The sequence below is a fragment of the Brassica napus genome, chromosome A10, assembly GCF_020379485.1.
Source record: "Brassica napus cultivar Da-Ae chromosome A10, Da-Ae, whole genome shotgun sequence".
NCBI classification, from domain to species: Eukaryota; Viridiplantae; Streptophyta; class Magnoliopsida; order Brassicales; family Brassicaceae; genus Brassica; species Brassica napus.
This window is the reverse complement of record NC_063443.1, coordinates 4,169,552-4,192,387: the sequence shown is the minus strand read 5'-3', so window position 1 is coordinate 4,192,387 and position 22,836 is coordinate 4,169,552. Positions and strand designations below refer to the sequence as shown.

At 39.3% G+C, this 22,836-nt stretch overlaps 2 protein-coding genes, 1 long non-coding RNA gene and 1 other non-coding gene across 11 annotated transcripts; 1 reads left to right on the top strand and 3 right to left on the bottom strand.

Moving 5' to 3' along the window:
- Window positions 1-547: 547 nt before the first annotated feature.
- LOC106436886 lies at window positions 548-2,079 on the bottom strand. Of its 8 annotated transcripts, none has more exons than XR_007317527.1 (5): window positions 1,739-2,071; window positions 1,263-1,373; window positions 1,120-1,175; window positions 965-1,033; window positions 548-824 (listed from the first exon to the last, which is right to left on the bottom strand). XR_007317527.1 is itself a non-coding variant. In XM_048743561.1 (5 exons), exons 1-5 carry the CDS (start codon window positions 1,816-1,818, stop codon window positions 821-823), a joined length of 315 nt encoding a protein of 104 aa, XP_048599518.1. In that variant the 5' UTR covers window positions 1,819-2,079; the 3' UTR covers window positions 548-820. The 8 variants fall into 8 exon arrangements, 4 of the variants coding, with proteins under 4 accessions (XP_048599518.1, XP_048599519.1, XP_048599516.1 ...); XR_007317526.1 differs by having other exon boundaries at window positions 979-1,033; window positions 1,739-2,070; XM_048743561.1 differs by having other exon boundaries at window positions 1,263-1,368; window positions 1,739-2,079.
- Window positions 2,080-2,646: 567 nt separating this feature from the next.
- On the bottom strand, window positions 2,647-4,741 carry LOC106436888 (glycine-rich cell wall structural protein-like). The gene has a single exon (XM_013877840.3). It carries the CDS (start codon window positions 4,513-4,515, stop codon window positions 2,893-2,895), a length of 1,623 nt encoding a protein of 540 aa, XP_013733294.2. The 5' UTR covers window positions 4,516-4,741; the 3' UTR covers window positions 2,647-2,892.
- A 6,082-nt stretch (window positions 4,742-10,823) lies between these two features.
- Window positions 10,824-18,695, top strand: LOC125579464. Its single transcript, XR_007317523.1, has 2 exons — window positions 10,824-12,531; window positions 18,265-18,695. It is a non-coding gene; the product is annotated as an uncharacterized LOC125579464 (long non-coding RNA).
- A 3,059-nt stretch (window positions 18,696-21,754) lies between these two features.
- Window positions 21,755-21,860, bottom strand: LOC125579647. The gene has a single exon (XR_007317707.1). It is a non-coding gene; the product is annotated as a small nucleolar RNA R71 (small nucleolar RNA).
- Between the last annotated feature and the right edge of the window lie 976 nt (window positions 21,861-22,836).

Genomic DNA, 22,836 nt, shown 5'->3' with positions numbered 1-22,836 from the left:
ATCAAATAGTATGAGAATAATATTAAATTTAAATTGTTAGCAAAAGAGGAATATGTTTGTAATGTAAGAACTTATGAGTCTCCTTTATATATAACTTTACCTTACCACGTTTGAGAGTTATTAGTGGAATATATTTCATAATAAATGACGTTTTGGAATTTTTTTTTTTTTTTTTGGTGTAAGTGTTAAGAATTTTGGAAATATTTTTCATAATAAATAATGAAACATTTTAAAGAAAGATATTATAATTTTATTTTCATAAAATGGTTTGCAATAAATATGATATCAACTTGCCCAAGTAATCCGTATTCAATATAAAGTAAGTTATTTAAAACTGAATTAACATATTAGAAACATTAAGGTAAATTTCATTTAAACAAAGCAATAAATATGATACTAAGTTGCGCTAGTAATTCATATTGAAAATAAGGTAAGTTATTAATAAAAAATTAACAAATTACAAACATGGTAATTTACATTTAAAATCATGAAGTAAAATACTCTTGGGATTCAAGTTATGCAACCAGTGTAATTTATTATAAAAGAATTAACTAATTGAAATTTTTTAAAAAATGGGCTATATGGGCTAATAATAGTGATCTTACACATTAATATCCTCCTATATGGGCTTATAAGATACATGTTAGTGTTTATGACGTAAATCACTACCAAGGCAAACAAAAATGTTATTAACGCCAGATTTTTTTGTGGTACAAAAGACTTATGGTATTACTGAAGCATCAATGAGTTCAGAATAAGTGAGCAGTACTGGATTTCCAGGACGAGTGAGCAACTTGTATCCCGCGAGTTTGAAGTCACCTCATCTGTCCATTGTTGCCGAGAATTGTGTTATATGAGAAACAATAAGTTCATTAAAAAAACAGAGTCTAAAGAGAACATTACGTCAAACTAACGTATCTGCACTTTGTTTGATACTTGAAGCTAAAATGAAAAAAAAACTTACAAACGAAATATTACCACAGGGTAAGCTTCAATGGGTGCTAGAGATAATGTGGGGACACAAGCTAAAATCCTGCAAAAGCTCAAAATAAACATTCACCTTTCGTGTCAAATTCTACAAGAAAAGCTAATAAGAATTAGTAGAACTGTGAAGCCTACCTCTTCAAGAAAACAAAAACGCAAGAGATTTGACGTCTCTGAGCTTCATGATCCGTCTGCAGAAGTTCCAAGTCAAACACTTTCTCATTAAAGGTACGATCTTTATAACTGTTAAACATAATGTTCACGGTTTTCCTTGTTACATGCAGTCGCTTCCTCGCCAAATCATCTTCATACGGAAGGTTTTGGGCTTTTGCTTGTGCCTGCTGCTGGAGTAGATTTCTCTGATCCTCAGCCAGTTTCCTCTGTCTTTCCTGCCCATGAAAACTTTTAATTCACTAAAAGTATCCAACCAGTGTAGAGCAAAACTTTGAAACAGGCAACACAGACGAATTTAGCATTCACGAGCAAATTCACAAATATAATATATAATTTTTCTACAAGTTGGGTCAACTAAAGATTGTAACTTTAGATTTTAACGAAGTTCAAAACATGATGGATCAATCTCAAATCTATAAAGGAACAATACCCATTTGTGAATTTGATTAGAATGATAATTTTAAAAGAATTATTAGAACCAAGTTTTGATTTTTCAGACAGGATTGAGTTACCGAACATACACAAGTTCCTAATTTTCTAGAACCAACGATCAGGGCAGGGGAAGGGGAGATAAGAGTACCTTAATCTGGGCTTCGATGGCGTCAAGCCTTCTGCCTCTCTGAGAAGCTTCGAGGGCTTCGCGTTGCTTAATCGCAGCATTCTTGGCTTTCTTCTCTCCAAGTAACTCAGAAAGATACCTGCCAAAAGGGAAAAAATCACAGATTATCAAAATCAGTATATGAACTTAAGCAAACAAGATACCAAGCAGATCCACTCTCAACAATCACAAATCTCAAATTAAGTCTTCGACAAAAAAAAACTCAAAACCCTAATCCCGAATCCAATTAAAATCCCGTGGCCAAAATTGGAGAGGTTAGAGCACCCCCATTAGTGAACTTAGGGGGGGGGGGGTTCACACACATTACAAAAAAAAAAAAAAATTAAAATAAGGAATAGTGATGAACCTGTCTCTCTCCACCCCTTTCCAGTGAACCTGGTTCATCACTGTAGCGTGGGCCCCACGGCACGTGGCCGCCTGCGACTGGTCTGAAAAAATAATTTTTTTTTTTTTAAAAACAAAAATCAACCAAAAAAAATAATAAAAAAATATTTTGTAAACCCCTTTTATGGGGTTCACTAATGGGGATGTTCTTATCATCGTCAATAAGAAATCACAAGAGATTTCTATGTGAAACATCAAATCAAGCTATGGCTAATTCGTGAACTCTACTCACCGACTTCAACAAAGAGACCGAGGAGTTCCAAAAGAAACAGAAGAAAGAGATCAGAAAAGTTTTATTTTCTAAGTTAACGACTAAAGCTTTTTTTTTTAATATTCGGTAATGTTTAGAAAAAAAAAGGAAATCAAAAGTTTCAACCAATTAAGTTATAAGAATTTTCGCGAGTGTCTTTTATGACACGTCAGCAGAAATCAATAAAATGACTTCTCATTTAATATATAAAAATATATTTTTTTGAAACTACATGTATTATAAAATGTTTAGTGAACATTAAAGTTTACAACGGAAACAAAACATTCCAACAGAAGATTCCAGAAACATACTCAATAAAAATAGAAATCATTACAACATACGATATATATAGAAAGCCATTAAAAGACGAGTCATGCTCACCAACACAAAGAAAGACTTGTTTTATTCATTACTAATATTAAGCATGCATGGAAGTAACGTGCATGGAGTACCAAATTGGTAAGTCACTGCCCTTTCCAATTTAATGTCTTCGGTTACCACCACCCCCACCACCACCAGCTCCTCCTCCTGCACCACCTCCAGCTCCAACTCCTACACCAACATTTGCTCCGCCTCCTACACCACCGCCGACTCCTCCTCCACCCGCTAGACCACCACCAGCTCCTCCTCCTGCACCGCCTCCTGCTCCAACTCCTACACCAACATTTGCTCCACCTCCTACACCACCTCCCACTCCTCCACCACCACCTATACCACCACCACCGCCAAGTCCTCCACCTCCACCCCCTCCAACACCACTGCCAAAACCGCCTCCACCACCTACACCACCTCCTACTCCACCACCTGCACCACCACCAGCGCCTACTCCGCCTCCAGCATTTCCTCCGGCACCACCTCCCACGGCACCACCACCTCCACCGCCTGCTCCAGCACCTCCGCCAACTCCACCTCCTGCTCCTACACCACCGCCAACTCCACCTCCTACACCACCGCCAGCACCTCCACCACCAACACCACGGCCTCCTCCACCAACTCCACCACCGACTCCTCCTCCACCTCCTACTCCACCGCCAGCTCCACCGCTACCACGTCCACCACCACGGCCTCCTCCACCAACTCCACCACCAATTCCTCCTCCGGCTCCTACACCACCGCCATCTCCACCGCTACCACGTCCACCACCACGACCTCCTCCACCAATACCACCACCTACTCCACCTCCGATAGCACCACCTCCACCACCTCCGACACCACCACCTACTCCATCTCCGACACCACCACCTACTCCACCTCCAACACCACCTCCGACACCACCACCTACTGCACCTCCAGCACCACCTCCACCAGAGCCACCTGCTCCACCACCTACTCCACCTCCAACACCACCTCCACCAATGCCACCAGCACCACCACCTACTCCACCTCCAACACCACCTCCACCAAAGCCACCAGCACCACCACCTAATCCACCTCCGGAACTACCACCACCTCCAATCGAACCACCAACACCTCCTCCAGCACCACCACCTACTCCACCTCCGGCACCACCACCACCTCCAATCGAACCACCAACACCTCCTCCACCGCCAATACTTCCACCACCTCCACCGCCAATTCCACCAGCACCAGATCCCCCACTACCCCGTTCACCACCACGTCCTCCTCCACCAACACTGCCGCCTCCACCTCCACCCGCGCTTCCACCTACACCACCACCAATTCCAACGCCACCACCCCCACCTACACCTCCCCCAGTACCACCACTACCACGTCCACCACCACCGCCACTACCACGTCCACCACCACCATGACCACCAGCACAGCTTCCACCATTACCACCAGTACCACTTCCACCCCCTCCACCACCAACTCCTCCTCCGGATCCAATACCACCACCTCCACCAGCACTACCACCACCGCCTATGCCTCCTCCAACTCCAATGCCACCGCCAGCACCACCTCCTGCTCCGATACTACCTCCAGCACCTCCACCTCCACTATCACCGTCTCTTTTGTTATTGTGATGTCGGTGTTTGCTCTTGGCATGATCATCTTTGCTAGATAATTTTCCTAACACTTGAGTCGACATCAGTAACATAAACACACACACCACTATCCAGCCCCTTCTCAAAAACATCTCCATAGTCTCTCTTTTCTCTCTCTCTCTGACTCACGCGAAACTCACTCAATTAAGATAGATTCCCAAACAATATAAGCTCGATCAGAAATACTTATTTGATTATACCATGGCGACAAGCCCTATTTATAGCAAAACCTCCATCAACAGACACAAACACTTGTCCTTTAATCCGATGTTCATGATAAAGATGAAAACCCCACTCAAGACTCGTAAAGGCGTCTAGAGACTCCTTGGTCGACATGAATACGCAATATAGTCCTCTACAAGCACTAACATATACGTTAAAGCAGATAATGATCACTTGTAGAAATATCATACACTGTTTTGCTCTAGAGGCTCCTTGGTCGACATGAATACGCAATATAGTCCTCTACAAGCACTTACATATTCATTAAAGCTGATAATGATGATCACTTGTAGAAATATCATACACTCTTTGCTCTATTTATGTATCAGTGGTTTTTAGTTAGTGGACTTTTATACGTGCCTCGTTTCACCTCCTGCCAATACGCACTTCCATAAACATCATGCTATTTTTAGTGTCGCTTTTTCATATTTTGGACTTTTATCTATTAGTTATAACTTACAAGGTCAAAAGGATTTCTCTTTCTTATATGCAATACGTGGCACACAAGGTTTCACATTACAAAACTTAAACTGCGTTCTTAAGAGGAAAACGTTTTAATAACTATTTTTGATTATAATTTTTTTCTGTATGTATATATATTTATTGTGAAATAGATCGGATGGAACTGATTTTCGTCATTAATTCTCTCAAATAGTTGAGAGTATTTGAGATCAGAATTCTGGTTTATTTCAATCACGGTTTGTGTACTGAAATAGATAACTTTTTCCAAACTAAAAGATACAGCAAACTCTAACGAGACCATCAGACTGAACTAAAATATTTCAAATGAGGGGTTTTATCAACATGATTCTCTAGGGCATTGATTTATTATTCATGTTAAAGGAAGAATAAATAACACATCTTGTTATGTAAATCCACAATAGATCATCTCTCTCCTAATCTTATCTCTCTCCTCATCATATCTTCTCAAGTTAATTAAAGTGTTGTTCCGGCGTCCAGCATGCGCGTGCCGGAGGCTTACTCTGTCTCCCTTCTTCCTCTTGGTTTGTTCCCCTATTGTTCCTTTCAGCCTCGGTCTTGTTCTCGTCTCTAGTTCCTGGTGTCTTTCTGGTGAGTTCCTCTGAAAAACTTTGAGCACAATATTCAAATGTAGAACTCAAATGAATTGCAAAAACAATACTCTTATTAGAAACTCTTTAAAGAAGTTACACATAATCTGTTTAATCAGGTTTATTTGACTTCACAACACGTGAATCAACACGGACCGGTTTCTAAACACTCAAGAATAGAATCGTAATGATCTCTCTCTCACACAACTTTTTATTTCTTCAAAAGCTCAACTCACTTGAACACTCAGCATCACCTTTTTAACTCCCATTCGGTGATCTGATCTTCTTGTTAGAGATAATCTCAAATCTTCAACTCTAATCCTAGAATCCCTCGATTTGATGTTTATCCTCGAAAGTGATAAGTCTTCATTTTCCACGTCATATCCTAGGTTTGAATGACTCCCGCCCATTCAGACTTGATCAGCATTGTTTGGTGAATTTCAGGTTATCAACAATCTCCCTCTTTTTGAGTGTCTATGATCATCAAGTACCTGAGAACACAATGTAAAGTAATACCGATCCTCACACACACAATAGTACTAATTAGTCACTGAATTTCATAGCATTAAGTCCGAAGCTCGTTTTAATACAAAGCCGCAAGTGACTAAACACTGCACGCAGTGTATAAAGTAGAAAAAATACTACCAGCCGCTAATTCTCCTATCCGTCACACCTAAATAAAAAGATCTCCCCTTGGATACATGCTCAGTCTAAATCCAACAAAAGGAAGGAACCAGAAAAAAACGACTAGTCTCCCCCTAAACACATCCATCCTAGAATTCTTCACTATGACTTTCATGGTCTTCAGTGCCTCCTTCTTCATTACTGCTATTATCACCTAGGTTAGACAAATCACCATATAGTCCCCCTGCTTGGTGGCATAGACACTTAAAAAAACAACAAAGAAAATTCAATCCAATAAGTGGTAATAACACGAGAGAAAGCTACTTACTTGCTGCCCTGCTCATGACTGTGTGTTATTGAGATCAAAAACGGTTACGACAAATTTAACATTCAAAACGTCCGAGGAAGAAAATAAGAATTTCTCCGAAGGGTACTTTTTGAAATAGATTCTTCCTTACGAAAAAGCTTTACGGAAGAAAGAATCGAGACGTCCGACGAAAGCTCGAAACAGGTCGTTACGCAGCAACCAAACGTCCGTCCCGCTCTGTCGCTACGTAGCGACCGAGCTCGAGCCCAAGCTCGGTCGCTACGTAGCGACCGGGCTCAAGCCAAAGCTCGGTCGCTACGTAGCGACCGAGCTCGAGCCAAAGCTCGGTCGCTACGTAGCAATCGAGCTCGAGCCAAAGCTCGGTCGCTACGTAGCAACCGAGCGATCATCCCGCTCGGTCGCTACGTAGCGACCGAGCTTGGCCAAGCTCGGTCGCTACGTAGCGACCGAGTGATCGTCCCGCTCGGTCACTACGTAGCGACCGAGCTCGAGCCAAAGCTCGGTCGCTACGTAGCAACCGGGCTCGAGCCAAAGTTCGGTCGCTGTGTAGCGATTGAACTCTTCCGAACATTGACAAACATCGATCCATGCATTCTCGTCAAACCATCAAATGCTATCTCCCGAAGACCGTAGCAAGCTCAGTCTATGTTTCCGCTATTCTAAATCATCGATCAAACTTTTCGAATTAAAAACCGGGGAAAGTTCGTTCTTTATCGAAAGAATTCGTAGTAAACGTGTCGAGTCGGAAGACGGCCCAAAGGGACCTAAAACACGACTCGAGGCCCATCCTACGATTTTCTTAACCAAAAGCCTGTAAACCACATCACGGTTTACGCTTGGTCCACAAGGAAGGATAAATGTCAATTTTCTGCGGATAAATACAGAAGTTTTGAAGATAATTGTGAAAATCGGGAAAAATGGAATATCTCCATTTTTATGCTATGACGGCTTAAGGGCAGAAGAGTAAACGCGTAAACCGACCTTGGAGCTAGTATATAAGGAGTCCTATGCGAGGAGCATGGAGGAGAGAACTTTTTCAGAGCAAACTTAGCACTTAGAAGCAATTTAGGCAACTTTCCATTTTTGTTATTTCGAGCTGCGACTCAATTAGGTTAAGCCGTCTTAGGGTTGCTAGAACTAGGAATCTCGCCGACAGCTCTCGAGCCCAGGCCTATACCTTGTTGTAAACGCTCATACGCAAATTCGGAATAAGATCTTCTTTGCTCTCTTTTTCGATTTCTTATACTTTATCGTTGTTATTCTCGTGTTCTGATTGCTTGACGTGTGGTAATTAGCAGATATCCGGGTCCTCTGGGAAATTAGGATTTTCCTAGTTTCCTTATTTAAACGGAAATCGACAGTGCGAATTTCGGTTCTCACATGTGTCTAGAAGGCAATGAATGCGTCCCATGTCCTTGTTCTAGGAGTACCTGACAGAACCAGTTCCAGGTGGTTTCTTAGGCAAACCTTGCTTCCAGTCTAAAATCATATTATTGGTGCTACATGATCAGCATCTCCACCACGAACCGGGATTGGATGTTGAGTATCAAGAATATGTTGGATGAGATTTGGAAACAACAGCTTGTTGGACTTTCCGGAGATTGCTTTATGGCCGATTTCATAGAGCTGATCAAACACCATAACCCCAAAATCAAGTGATCTTCCTTCAGTGATCATGTGAAAGAACTTGAGATGATCAATAGTTAGAGTAGATCTATTTGCAGTCGACATCCAACTGAAAACACAAAATTTGAACATAATGTTCATCGTAGGGGTCACATCAAGCATGCTTAAGTTACCCCACTTATTATTTTTACCATTGGTAATAGTTTTCACAGCATCATCAAGACTTTCAGTTTCCCATGGCATCTGAGGAAAGTCAGCTTCTTGGCAAGGAGTTTTAAAGATGCTGTTGATTAACTCATACATATGCTTCCTCACATACACACAAGTAGTATCATCACGCTTAATCATGTTTCCAAGATTGGCATAGAACTCGTAAACCACATCAAGAGTATAGCCGGGCACATCTAACACTGTATACATCAGCTGATACTTTTCAATGATTTTTCTTGCATCTTCCAACTTAGGAGCATCAAAAGGCAGAAACCTTTGGTTCATAACGGTTCTACTGATCAGATGTTGGTACCTCTGATTCGTGGCAGATGAGTAGAAAGTCGCATTAAACGGACATCGAGGTGGCTTTCTCAAAGCCGGTGTTTCAGCCATACGCGCCTCATGTTGGGCCCTTTGGCTCTCCACATGTTGTTCCAACTCTTCATACACAAACTCAACCTCTTCAAGAGTTTCCATCAGATCTGGACAGTTTTTGTCATGCTGTTGAATCTCGTCTTCACTATCAGCTGCAATTTGATCTTGCATGTCATCTTGTGATTGTTGTTCTTCATCCTCTCTGTCAGCTACAACCTTAGAATCGCGATCTTCCTCCGTGAAGTTTGGTACTGGATCCGGAAAGATTTCATCAATGGTCACAGTCTTCTTCTTTCAGCGAGGTTTTGATTTTGAGGGTTTTTATTTGAGATGATTGGCCAAGATCGATTACGCGAGTTTGATGAAGTTTCTCAGGAGATGGTGTTGTGGGATTTTGATATGGATTTTTTAGAATCCAAGTATCAAAGTAATATAGAAAGAATGTCAATCCAATCCTAAGTTATTTTGAAGCAAAGAGAATGCAAGTGTATGCTTAATCTAAGTGCAACCAGTGTAATAAAGTGATATGATTCAAGTAACAATACTAGAAGCAATAAAGTAACAAGCTTTCAGTCAGTAAGAGGAAAATAGGATCCATGAGTATAGGAATTTGACTTTAGGTGACAGAGATCTAATCTAGAATGGCAAAGTATCAATCAACAGGTTTTTTTAAGTCTACACACGATACTAAACAAGTTCTTCATCAAGATAAATGCTCATTTGCTTCAAATAATCAAACATCAAATGTATTTAGTTTAATTAATTTAAGCAATCATTAAGAATAAGTATACTAACTATCTAAGTTTCCCTAACATCAAATGTCTTTGGTTAAGTAAGCTAAAAGCTAAATCAACTAGGCTCAGACATTTCATCAAACACATGTCGGGCATGAAATGTCTAAAGATCTAGATTAGAGAGGCCAACACTAATCTAGCATTAAGAACAATGGGTGATCAAGGAAACATAGAGATCTAACACTAAACATCCTAGATCTTCACTTAATCATCCTAATCACCCTAACCCATGAATCCAATAAATAACTACTCAGTAATAGACACGATAAACCCAAATACCATAGATGCTTTAAGGTTAATCATGTTTAGTGATAAAGATAAATCAATAAACACAAGAGATAAAGATGAAAAGAAGCTAAACATTAAATCTTTCACCAAAATGTGTTTGTGTTTAGAGAGAAAACAAGATCCGATCTAAGATAACCGGGGTTTACATATATATCTAAACTATTAAAACTCGAGTACAAATAAAAACTACCAATGACTTTTCTTAAATATTTACAAAGGATTACCACTGGCTAAACGTGTTTAACACTTAAATCAAACCAACTAAATTTAATTTAAACAATTAACCAAACATTCCATCTATACCACACTTTAAATAAACCATTGGCTTTAACCGGATTGCTTAATGTAACAAAATCTTAAATACCATTGTCACGTATCTCTTGAAATTTACCTTCCAAATTAGATTACATTTTTGAATATTGCTATCTATTATTGTAATAAAAAAGAATATTCTAAATTATATCAACTTTATCAAGCAACATCTAACTATAAAAATAGGAATAATAATATAAGGGTTAGCATGCAATATAGGTTGATATGTTTGACGACTCCAGAGATATTTTGAGATAAGGTTTGAATTTTTGCGTTGTTATGAAAATAAAACAAAGTTAGTTTTTTTTGTTAATAAGGAAACAGTACGTTTGTTTTTCTATTTTTCTAGAAATAAAAATAACATAAACTTAATGGGCTTTTGTTCTTAAATCATACTCTCTCTGTTTCATAATACTTGATGTTTGTAGTAGTGCACAAAGATTAAAAAAATTACATTTCTCTAAAAAAGTATTTTAAAAACATAATTTTAAAATCAGTTAACCAATTATAAAAGAGACAGTAAAATCTAATTGGTTGAACAGTTTCCAATAAAGTTAAAAATAATCTTAAAATCTCAAAACTTCATGTAAATTGAAACAAATTAGTTTTTCTAAAACATCATATATATTGAAACGAATGGAGTATATTATATTATGGCTCAAACATAATTATCCTGTAATATTTGTTATTGGTGGTTTTTATTAATTTTAACAAAAAAAAACTATGAATATATATTACATGCTTAAAATATATTTATATATAATTTTAGTAATTTCATAAAATTCACTTACATTTTCTATACTTCATAAAACAATTTTTTAAAATATTTGTGTATAAAAACTTATTTTCTATATAATTTCAGTAGCTTTATAAAATTCACTTACATTATATAGTTAGTGATAACAATATTTTAAAATATTTGTGTATAATAATATTTATGAAATAAATATTAGACTGTAATAATAATTAAGTATGTATTGCTAATATATATTTTTTTAATTATAGACTAGATTTTGATTCGAGTTTGGAAAGCGCAGATTTGTTTTCAAAATTAAATAAATTATTTTTAAATTAATCTCTATCTAAGATATTGTATATGTTTGGGTACAACTGCGAACCGAACCATACCAAACTAAAAACCAAAACTAAAATTAAACTGAATTTCATAAATAATCAGGAAAATCATATATCTCTAAAGACAAAAAATTGAACCCATAACCAAATTGATTAAAATTTTCCATATACTTTATAATAATACACAAACGGAACAAACTATTTTATTTTTTCATATAAAGTAAATGCATTAATGTTGTGCATTTTGATTTATAGGTTAATACTATTATAATTTATTGTAGATAATTTATTTCCTTTATTTAGAAGTATACAATGGGTTTAGATGTATTAATAAACTTAAATTTATAGTTGATAGAATGGGTATGTAGAGTTTTAAGCCCAAAAAAAAAAATTGCTTTTAATGAGATTAAAATTTCCTTTGTAAATTTAGGGGTTATTTTTTTAAGAAATTGATATTTTCATTAGAAAGAAAAGTGAAACACAAATATTTTTGTTTTAATAATATTGATGTTAGTGCCAAACCTATTTAGCTACGATAGCATTATTTATTGGTTAACATGGAATACAAATATTATATTATAAAAAAAAATAACATCCACAAACTCTAGTAGTCTTTTCAATTTATGGTAAAATGGCAGTTTTAATAAAATGCTGCGATCTAATAAAATCGCGTTTAGAAACGTGCATTTTTGGAATTGCGTTTCTTCTTCTTCTTCACTTGTCCTCCGGTAACTGACGCATCTGCTCGGGTCTTCTTCGCTGCACCAACTCGTCCCTCGCGTCTCTCTCTCTCTCTCTCTGCTCACTGCGCCGCCGTGTCTCTCCATTTGCCGGAGCCATCCCACCGTGCTTCCTCTCCGCTTACGTCGTGTAGGCTCGAGAATTATTAGGGAAAATCTCATCCATTGGTCGCTTTGCTTCCGTCGAGTGATGGTCTGAGCCGAGAGTGATGAGTTGAGCACCTCCCTCTTTGGTTCATCGGTCGTTGCGAGCTTTGCGGACAGAGAGCTTCAAGCTTGGGCCGAGGAAGATGAAGCGAGCGAGCTAAAGCTTCACACATTGCTCGATTGGTGCTCTCGATTGTTCAATTCTATGCTTGGGTCGAGCCAGAAGGATCGAGCAGAACGGATCGAGTATTCGTCTTCTCCACATTGAATGCTTCAAAACGAATCAATTGCTCCAGTACTTTTGGTATGAAAAAAAAATTCTCGCGTACTCCTCCCTTTTTAATTGATTTATTAAATCTTTATTTAAATAGGAAAATTTAGTAAAAGATAACGAAACCAAGAGAAACTTAGATAATTACAATTCTACCTAGGACTATCCAAACGCGAACCTGATACCGACCCAACAAAATCGGATACCCACTTCGAGAAATTGAATTCTTGAATTCGTTTCCCCTTTCTTCCCTTTATTGGTTAAAAATTGAGGTTAAAAAGTAAAGTTATAAATGAACTTGTAAAAATAAAAATAAGGGAAAGATTTCACTGTCTCTAACTCATTTCTCCCTGTGTTGATCGTTCGCCTTTTTCTTGAAATTCTGAAAACTCTACTCCATCGCGAATCCTCAATCGAGAATCAAAACCCAAATCATGTTGAATCGAGATGATCCGAAGGTGAAAGAAGACAGCTCGAGTAATGTAGGAGGAGAAGAAATGACTATGGTTTTAGAATCCAGAGAAGCAAGTAGGGATGAAGCGAACCCACCATCGACAAATCTGTCGCCCCCGGGACCAAGCAAAGTCCCAAGATGCAGATGAAAGCGAAGAAAATGCAAGTGAGAAAGAGGAAGAGAAGGAATCAAGTGAGAAAGTGGAAGAGGAGGAATCAAGAAAAGTAGAAGAACACAACGAAGGAGAAGAAGAGAAGGAAGCCGGAGACGAAGAAAAGGAAGTCGGAGAAGAAGAGAAGGAACCGAAGAAGAAGAGAAGGAGCCCAAAGAAGGAGATGAAATGGAGCCCCGAAGAAATGACAAAGAAGCTGAAAAAGGACGACCCAATCAGTACGAGAACATGAAACTGAGTCGCATGCAGAGGAGGTAAGTATTCAAATACGAGAACATGAAACTGAGTCGAGTTAGTGTAATATTGAGAAACGAAGTAAAAGTTGTAATTTGTTGATGACCTTGTAAATCTAAGTTGAACTTCAACAATATAGATGTACAAACTTTGTGAAACCAAGAAAACTTCAACTTTATGCTTCCTTAACTAAGTCCAAGTTTGTGAAACTTTAAGTTGATGGTTGTAAGATGTCGTTCGTGATTTGGTTTTCACTTGAGTGCAGCTTGTAGATGACGAAGAAGAAGGCATGCAACCGCTGAAGTTGCACTTTCCTTCAAGCCATTATCAAAAGTCTTTAAAGTTTTCAGGAAAATGTTACATAGACACTACAATAAGAAATATACTAACGATCCTGAGAAAGGAGGAGGTGGAATGGTTCATAGAGCACCCACAGTTCCAACATTTCTTCCATGTGAAAAACCGAAAGCAGAAGTGGATGGGAATGTGGCTTCTCGTTTTAAAATCAGCTTGTGTAGTGAAGAAGTACGAGTTATAGTTTATCGTTAATGGCGTCCCAATCTGATACTCTCTCAGAGAATTCAAACTCATTTCTGGACTATACTGCCATGAGTATCCCCCCAACCCTAAGAGGTTGGGTGGTACAACATTCATGAACAAGTATTTTGAAGGGAAAAGGGTTACATACGCTGACCTGGAGAAGCAGATGTTGGCAATGAAATCAAAGCCATCTTGAGATCGTCTAAGATGGCCGCTCTGTAGTTCTTAGCCAGCATCCTTGTCGGAAGCCGAAAGAGTGGAGAGGGAGAATCACCTGTGGATAGTTTCTTCCAGACTATTGTTGATGACCTAGATACGTGTATAAAGTTCCCTTGGGGGCGGTATGCATTCGAACATAACTTGAAAGATGTCTTTAGATTCTTGGAGAAATGCGATGGGGTTGTGCCGACAAGTTGGGTTTTTACAAGCTTTCCTATTCCTTTGGAGGTATTTTTAAGCTCGCTTGTACTTAGTTGTCTTATTGTTAAGTTGATGTTAATGTCTTTTTGTTGTGTGTTCGTAGTTGTTGGCCTTTGAGACAATTCCAAACTTGAGGAACCATTTCCGAGACAGTGTGAATAGTGCACGCTCTGGTTGCCCGCGGATGTGCAAGCTGCAGTACAAACGCAAAGGTGGAACCAAGGCATTCAATCTGAATGCAGTAAACGTGAATCTTGGTGATAGTAAGGTGATGTTTTATGTGTAGTCGAATTAAGGAGAAATGGACTTATGAAATCTTGGTGAAACTAAGTTAATTAATGCTTTATGTGTAATTGGCACATGATATTGTGAGTATCTTGGTAGCAACATCGGCTGAGAAGGAACTTCTGGAAAGCATAGGGATGGGCAAGGAAAGTTGTTAGGCCGATGACAACGATGATGCAGCAGTTGATCGTTGGACCAAGATAATACAAAAAGGGAAGAAACAAATTTTCTTTGAAGAATAGTTTGGCATTGATTTTGCGGCTCGTACAGCTCAGGTTGAAGGTCCCATCATTCCTGCTATTGAAGATTCGGTGGAGGCTCATGCAGATTCGGTGGAGGCTCCTGGAGTTGAGGCTTTAAAAGCGATGGAAGATCGGCTTATGAATGCAATATCGGATGGTATGAAGGAAGTGAACAAAAAAGTCAAGTCATTGTATAACCGGCTAGCTCTTGTAGAAAACAAAGTGAAAAGTCTTAAGGTGAGTGTTCTAGGAATGAGTGAACTGCCGTCAGAAGGGGAAAGTGATAATCCGTCCGACCAAGATGGTAGTGATAATCCGTCAGAGGAAGATGGTGGTGATAATCCGTCGGAGGAAGAGGGTGGTGATACTCCGTTGGAGGAAGAGGATGGTGGTTCTAAGGATGATAATGTTTTCGCTATTGCAAACCAAGTGCAGAGTGAACATGGTAATGGTGATGATGACATGAATGATACTGCAGAGATGGCTGTAGCGGCTGAGCAGCTCGAGAGTCAGATGTTTGAGAAGGCAAACACTGAGAAGAAGAAAAAGAAGAGGGCGAGAAGATAATGGAAATGAATTACTTCCTTCGAAAAAGCCAAAGGGTTGCGATAAGGTGAGGAGACCCATTTGGACAAGAGGCCAGAAGATGGAGGAGGCACCAGCTCAGAAGGAGGCAGCCCAGAAGAAGGCAATTAAGGAGAAGGCAGGTGAAAAGAAGCAGAAGAAGGAGGCAGCAGCTGAGAAGGAGGCAGTCCAGAAGAAGGCATCGAAAAAGAAGAAGACAAAGAAGGGAGGTAAGAAGACGGTGTGAAATCTGTGTGTGGTTGTTTTAATAATGTCACAAGTAATCAATTGAACTCTACTCGGTTTGTATGACTTCCTTGAATTCCAGTATGACTTTCGTGTTTGTTGTTGATGACTTATGTTGTTTGAGACTTTCTGGTTTGTTGTTGAAGACCTGTGTTATTTCTAGAACTGTTTAGAGTAGGTGAAACTTTTCAAAGTTTCATATTCGTCTTCGAACTTCGTGAAACTAAAGTAAATCGTAAAGTAGGTGAAACTTTTCAAAGTAGGGGAATGAGCAAGTAGGGGAATGAGCAAGTAAGGGAAACTGTATAAAGTTAAACTTTCATCTTAGTCTAACTTTGTGAAACTAAAGTAATTCGTGAAAGAGCAAGTAAGGGAAACTGTGTAAAGTTAAACTTTCATCTTAGTCTAACTTCGTGAAACTAAAGTAATTCGTGAAAGAGCAAGTAAGGGAAACTGTTTAAGTTAAAATTTCATCTTAGTCTAACTTCGTGAATGAGCAAGTAGGTGAAAGTTCGAAATAGATAGTCTTCGATAACATTCCATAACATAAGATAACATAGTTATTCAACAACTACAACAACAAAATAAAGACTTGCTAAGGGCCAACGCATGTCGTGGACTGGACGCATGTCATGGACTTGTAGGATTCGGACGGGTTAGCTTATACTTGAGTTCAGCAATCTCTGCAGCCATCACATCCACACGCTTCCTTAACATTTGAACCTCTTCTTGGACACCGAAAACCCATGGTTGACGGAAATGGAAGCCATCATTGTGACACCCCCGATCATAAATGACCGGAAATGACAAGGTCGATGTTCCTCAATGGTCGATCCGAGGTTTTCAGAATACTTCCGATCACCTTAGACTAACAACCAAAGAACACCAACGCTCCTATTAGATATCACTCTAGGCTTTTCAACCCGAAAAAGCAATACCCGATAGTTAGTTCGTCCGGACAAGGACTAATATCATATGGAATCCGTACTTTAAAAACATTCTTTATATATCATTTAAAAGCATCTTTCAAAATTTGTTATAAATTAACCTCGAGGTTTTCGGTCTACAAATGTTATACATAAAATATATCAAAATGACTTTGCAAGGATAATAAAACTACTGCTGGCTAATGATGTTCCTTCCCGTCCTAGAGTAAGGTCTCCCGTCTACTGGTTACCTGCATCACAAATGAGTCATGAGTAACTAGTTTACTCAGTGAGCCTAGTCCCGCACCCCAACATATATTAATAATATCTCAAGTAATCAACTCCATTTGTATGCAGTGGAATTGTATTCCATAACTAATAAAATACATATATAAGCCTTATCATTCCATCGATGTGAATCTTATCTTAAACATCACCTCCACGACACCCGCCATTCACTCATACTTATAATATATTTATAGACTAAACCCGGAAAACTACCAAGGCTAACCGAGCCTAGCAGGGAAATAAATATAACCACCATATCCATTACATATTTCAAGATCGAACATCTAACGCTGCATGCAGTTACACGGCCTCCAGGGTGCGACCCCATCATCGTGTCTTCGTGACCTTGTTCCATATCGCAGGAACAATTCACGGTAATGCGGGAACTTTCGGGAGAGTGAGTATACAATAAGACTTCACATGATTTATACTCATATATTTAATACTATACATATGTATTAGTACTTGAGAACAAGTACTTAGGTTTGGAATAAACCTCTATGATCATTCATAAATATTTATTAGTGTTTACACTAAGTAAACACCTCGCCAATTCAATATTGATCAAGAGACAAAGCCTATCAATCATTTACATTCAGTATGTTCAATCAAGAAATATTTATTCACTACTCATCACTCATCTATCTAGACTCACCTTTGATTCCATGAGATTGGCTAGGGAAGACTAGACTCGACCTCAACTATTAGCACTCCATTTCACTGCTGATTCAGAATGTGTGGATACAAGATCAGTCAGGTCGATTCCAACAGAAACTCTACTCAACTTAGTTCAAAGCAGTTCAGTTCGGTTCAAACATAAATCGTTTCAGCTAAGTTGTCTAGATGCTAGGGGACCATGAACTGAACTAATATAAATCCACACAAGGGATTAAGAATTTAATCCAGAGAGGAAGAACAACAACTCAGCCAGCTGGTTACAATCTAAACTGATTTGGATCAAAAGGCAAAACAGTTTACCGGTTCAAATCAAACACTGTCTGAACTCAACTGATACTCCATTTTAAGATGAAGCCACGCCAAAGCTGATCAGTACCACATCAAGAAAGGTCGGACTCAATCAGAACAAAGCTGAATCGCAGTCAATCCAACAGAAATGCTCACATAAAACCGATCCAGACAACAACTTAAATCTTTACCGATTAAAATCAAAGGCTGAAAAACATGGGTGATTCTCAACTTCAGGACACCAAATCTCCAACTCTTTACCACACAAATACTCACTGATTAAAGTCACAATATGGTGAGAAAGGATCGTTCTTGCTCAATTCTCTTCTCTGGATTTTTTCTGAATTTTTCAACAGATTTTTCTCTCAGATTTTTTTTCTCTCTTATTTCTCTCTTTCTCTCTGAATTTTTCTCTGGTTTTTCTTGCAGTAACAGGACATCCAGAAGAGAGAAGAGGGTATTTTATATCATAAAGAGTTGCTTCAGATGAGGGTTTGCTCCCACAAAAGACAAAGCTGAGGTTAGACAGCTGGTGACATGCTTCAGCACACCAAGCAGCACAAGTAGCTGAACATTTCCCTTCCATGAAGATATATACAAGCAGCTGAAGCAAACAGCTTGTGACCAGCATGTGACTTCTAATGAGCAAGCAGGTAAGCAAGTAGGTGCATGTCATGTGACCTAATTACTGAGGAAGCAAGTAAGCTAGAAGGTGCAAGGCATGTGATTGTTCAGAAATAATTTTAAGAGTTTTGTCGATATTTTTCGGGCTGTTTCGACTACATATTTTTCATCCTTCGAATCTCGTCCTGCTCTGAATAAACTCGCCCAGCATGAATAAAAATCGACAATAGTAATTATCAATCGACCAGAACCATTAAGAGATGGTCTTTCGACCAAAAGACTGCCCCGTCGAGAGATTAATTCACTGTGTCGATTTTTATTTAAATTCTGATCGACCAATCTTCAAACTGATCTTAAAGAATTTTCTCGACCAAAATTCTATCTGCTTGTGAGGGTTATTACATTCTTCCCCCCTCAAAAGAATTCGTCCCCGAATTCTGAAAACATAGTTGTACACACTTTACTGAACAGTCTCTGAAAGGATGGATATTAGCTCTGACCTTATCTTAATCTGCCAATATCAAAACAACTAATGATTGTTCCCTCCCAAATACTGGAACTTACAAAATTTCTCGATTATCCAATCTTCTGATACGATGCTCACATATCCACATAAGAGCTTTAGAAAGGTTAGATTAGGTTGCAAGCTTTCTGGTTTCAGTAGATCTATCATACTGGGTCTGATATACACTTACGCAACATCTACTTATAAATTTCTACATTCAAATCTGAAAGAGGTTCTTGTCAACGGATAACCTTTCAAACTCTGATAAAAACTCAGTACTTATACATATCATTTCTGAATTCCCCAACGAACCCCTTTCTTTTTTGAGTCGCCACTTTCAAGATAACCAAATTCTTTACAATGCACAACTCTTGTCAACTGCTGTTTGCATACTTTTTCTAACAATCTTGTCTCTGTAGACTATCACTTCTCAACCTTTTCAAACCGGCTTTCCCCCATAACAACAACATGAAATATGAAGTGTTAGGTGATGTGCCATACGTGAAGGTAACATCTCCAGTCTGGTCAATGTTAACTTGATTAACCGTGCAACAATCAAACAAGAACATGCACGATCAATCCCACCAACATGATTCAGACCAAGTGACATACCTTGGATTTGACCAATTTTCATCCATGGTATATAAGTGTTTTACTATATATATATCTATGTTTTCTACTCTTCTAGGTATGTTTTCAGGTTCAGGTGCATTTCGGAGTAAAGCTATGACTTTGGAGCATTTAGGAGCTTAAAGGACATTTAATCCGAGCTGACCACGTAGAGGTCGACGAGAGGAAGAATAATCGATCGATGCGCATCAGTGCTGACGATCGATACCAGGAGATGCCTCGACAGATGAAGATTAATATCGATCGATGTACACAAGTACCATCGATCGATGTCGAGACATCAGACACGTGACATTTGGATTCAGCAGACTTAAAACCCAAGGCCAAGCCAAATTACCAAAATGCCCTGACGAGTTTTTAACCTAGTAGATTATATACTGCCTAAGTGTTTTGACGACAGGAGAGCTTTTTGGGGGTAGAGACCTTTTTGTTACAAGTTTGGAGAGAAGATCACTTGTGATTGAAACTCCTTGTTATCATTTCTTTTCATCTATACTATGAGTTTCTATTTCTTCATTGTTATGAATTGCTTTGCTATGTCTGAGTAGTTCAGTTATTAGATCCAGGGTTCAGATAGGTTTGTGGGATTAGCCCCAAACTATATATCTGCCTTGTTGTGATATTTATGATAGATTTGTATTCATTGCTTGTTTTAGCCTTGCTAACTAGAACTTGATCATAGGATTGCATACTCAAGCACCCTTGTTATCCCATCCTGACATTTATATATCATATTAGGACTGCTAGAGAGGGCTAACCGCCAATTTAGTATCTTAGTAGGGCATATCATACTCGCGCATAGGCCTGGCTTGTACCCGTCGATCGATGTCCTCAACTGACAATCGATCGACGTTGGCAAAGGTGTATCGGTCAACATCTTAATAGACCATCGATCGACACTCTCTCGTTGTCGATATACTAACCGTTGAGACACGAGATCTAGTCTGTTAACCAATGAAACATGCGACAGCTGATCACTGAGTTAAGCGATTGAGCTCTAATATATCATGCATGCAACAATTAGGCATCTATAGGTATTATAATCTCCAACACCTGAATAGTGGCCCTGCATCTAATATCATTTCCAACCAAGTTACATTTATTATTTACTCGCATGTTACTATTGCTATTTCATTTAAACACTTACAACCCTTAGAATTAATAAACACTAGATTTAATTGTTCTCTAGCTCCTTGTGGATTCGATCCCTAAGTACTACATCTGAACCTCTTTTGATGAGAGTAACACTTCTTAGGGTAATTTGAGTGGTATCAAATTTGGCGCCGTTGCCGGGGAGCTTTGATCGCCATTAGATTTAGTTTTATTGATTTTTATTTTTTTCTCTACCCTCTTTCTAATAATCTTTTTCTTGTCTTTTCAGGTGCATGCCCAGCGGTACCAGAAGCAACAAGGAGAAAGACTTGTTGTTCTCAGACGATCCAGTTCACTTGGAACGCACCATCTGTAGAGGTCAACGTTCCACATCGCTCGACGCAACAACTTCGTCGTCGATCGATACGCACAACCAACCGGCGACCAACACCAGACCATCATCGTCGATCGATCCCAATCGTTCGACAACGATCGATACTACACCGCGTACGTCGATCGATACCGTGTCGTCAAAAATGGTAAACATTATTATTCTAACACAGGACGAGAACGGAAATCTTTATGACCAGGCCGGTCATCTGCGTAATGCAATAGGTCAGAAAATAGATGCTCAGGGGACTGTAATCCCTGATGCTGATGCTACAGGACCTGCTCAACCTGTAGATGAGGACGCTCGATCGAAACCACTGGCCGACTACAATCGCCCATATGAGTACTATTCCAATAGATCAGCTATTCGACTTCCAGAGATCCAGAAGCAGGATTTCGAGCTGAAGCCTCAATACTACACTCTCGTGTCGCAGATACCCTACTCTGGGTTACCGCACGAGCATCCTATGGACCATTTGGAACGGTTCGAGGATCTAATCGCTGCTATTCGGATGGAAGGAGTCCCCGAAGATTACCTGTTGTGCAAGCTCTTCAGATACATGCTGAATGGAGAAGCGATGCACTGGCTTAGGCAGCAACCCACAGGATCTTTAACATCCTGGGCCGACATCAAGAATGCTTTCTTACGAAACTTCTTCGATGAGGCGCTCGCTGAAGAACTTCGGAACAAAATTTTCACATTCTCGCAGAAGGCTGGAGAGTCCTTCAAAGATGCGTGGATTAGATTTAAGTTCTTCCAGCGAGACTGTCCACACCACGGATTTAACAAAGTGCAGTTGCTAAGCACTTTCTTCCGAGGTCTCGCCTTACAGTATCAAATGGCTCTTGATACGGCGAGTGAAGGAAACTTCACTACTCGGAATCTGTTGGAAGCTGTCAGACTTATCAAAAACCTTGCTAACAGCAGCAGCACCAAAAACACTGACTCTAAACGGAAGAAGTCTGTAGCCTATATTGGGAAGGAACAGATGGACGAAGTAAAAGCTAAGTTAGATGTGGTGCACGAGCTTCTTAAGAAGCAAGTCTGTTCAGCTGAAGGAGAAGTAGCAGATACGGAAGGAGAAGAAAATGTGAACTACATCGGAGGTACTGGATTCCAGAAATTTGGAAACCAGGGCGGAAACAGAAACTTCTTTGGAAATGGTCAAAGAAGTAACCAAAGTTCAAAATTTCAAAAACCCTTCAACAACAGCAAAAGCTACTCGAACTCTTACTACCAAAATCCACGACCCCAGACTCAAGAAAGCAAGATCGAAGAAATGCTTGATCGAGTACTGTTGGGACAACAACAAATCACCGTGGATTTCAACGGTAAAATAGACTTCGCCTACAACAATCTGAACACCAAAATCGAGACCTTAGGGACTCAGGTGAGAAAACTTGAAACGCAAGTAATTCAGACGGGCGAGACTATAAAGAGGCAAGAAGCTTTCGCTAGAGAGGCAGGAGCCGACAAAGGGAAACACCACGTAAATGCCATCATAGATGATGATTTCTGGCAAGTGGTGAGAAATGAAAAGCTTGAGGAAGGAGACTTCAAAATCGAAAGCTCCATGAGTCTCAGCGGTTCTCAATGGTGTCGACCGATGTCGATGAACTCGCATCGATCGACAGACCATGATGAATGGACGGATTACTCCAGTCATCGATCGACGTCGTCCGCTAAATCGACTGAATGCAATGCGGTTCGAATTCTAACTCATGAAGAATTTGCAGCTAAGCATCCTCACCCACCTTCC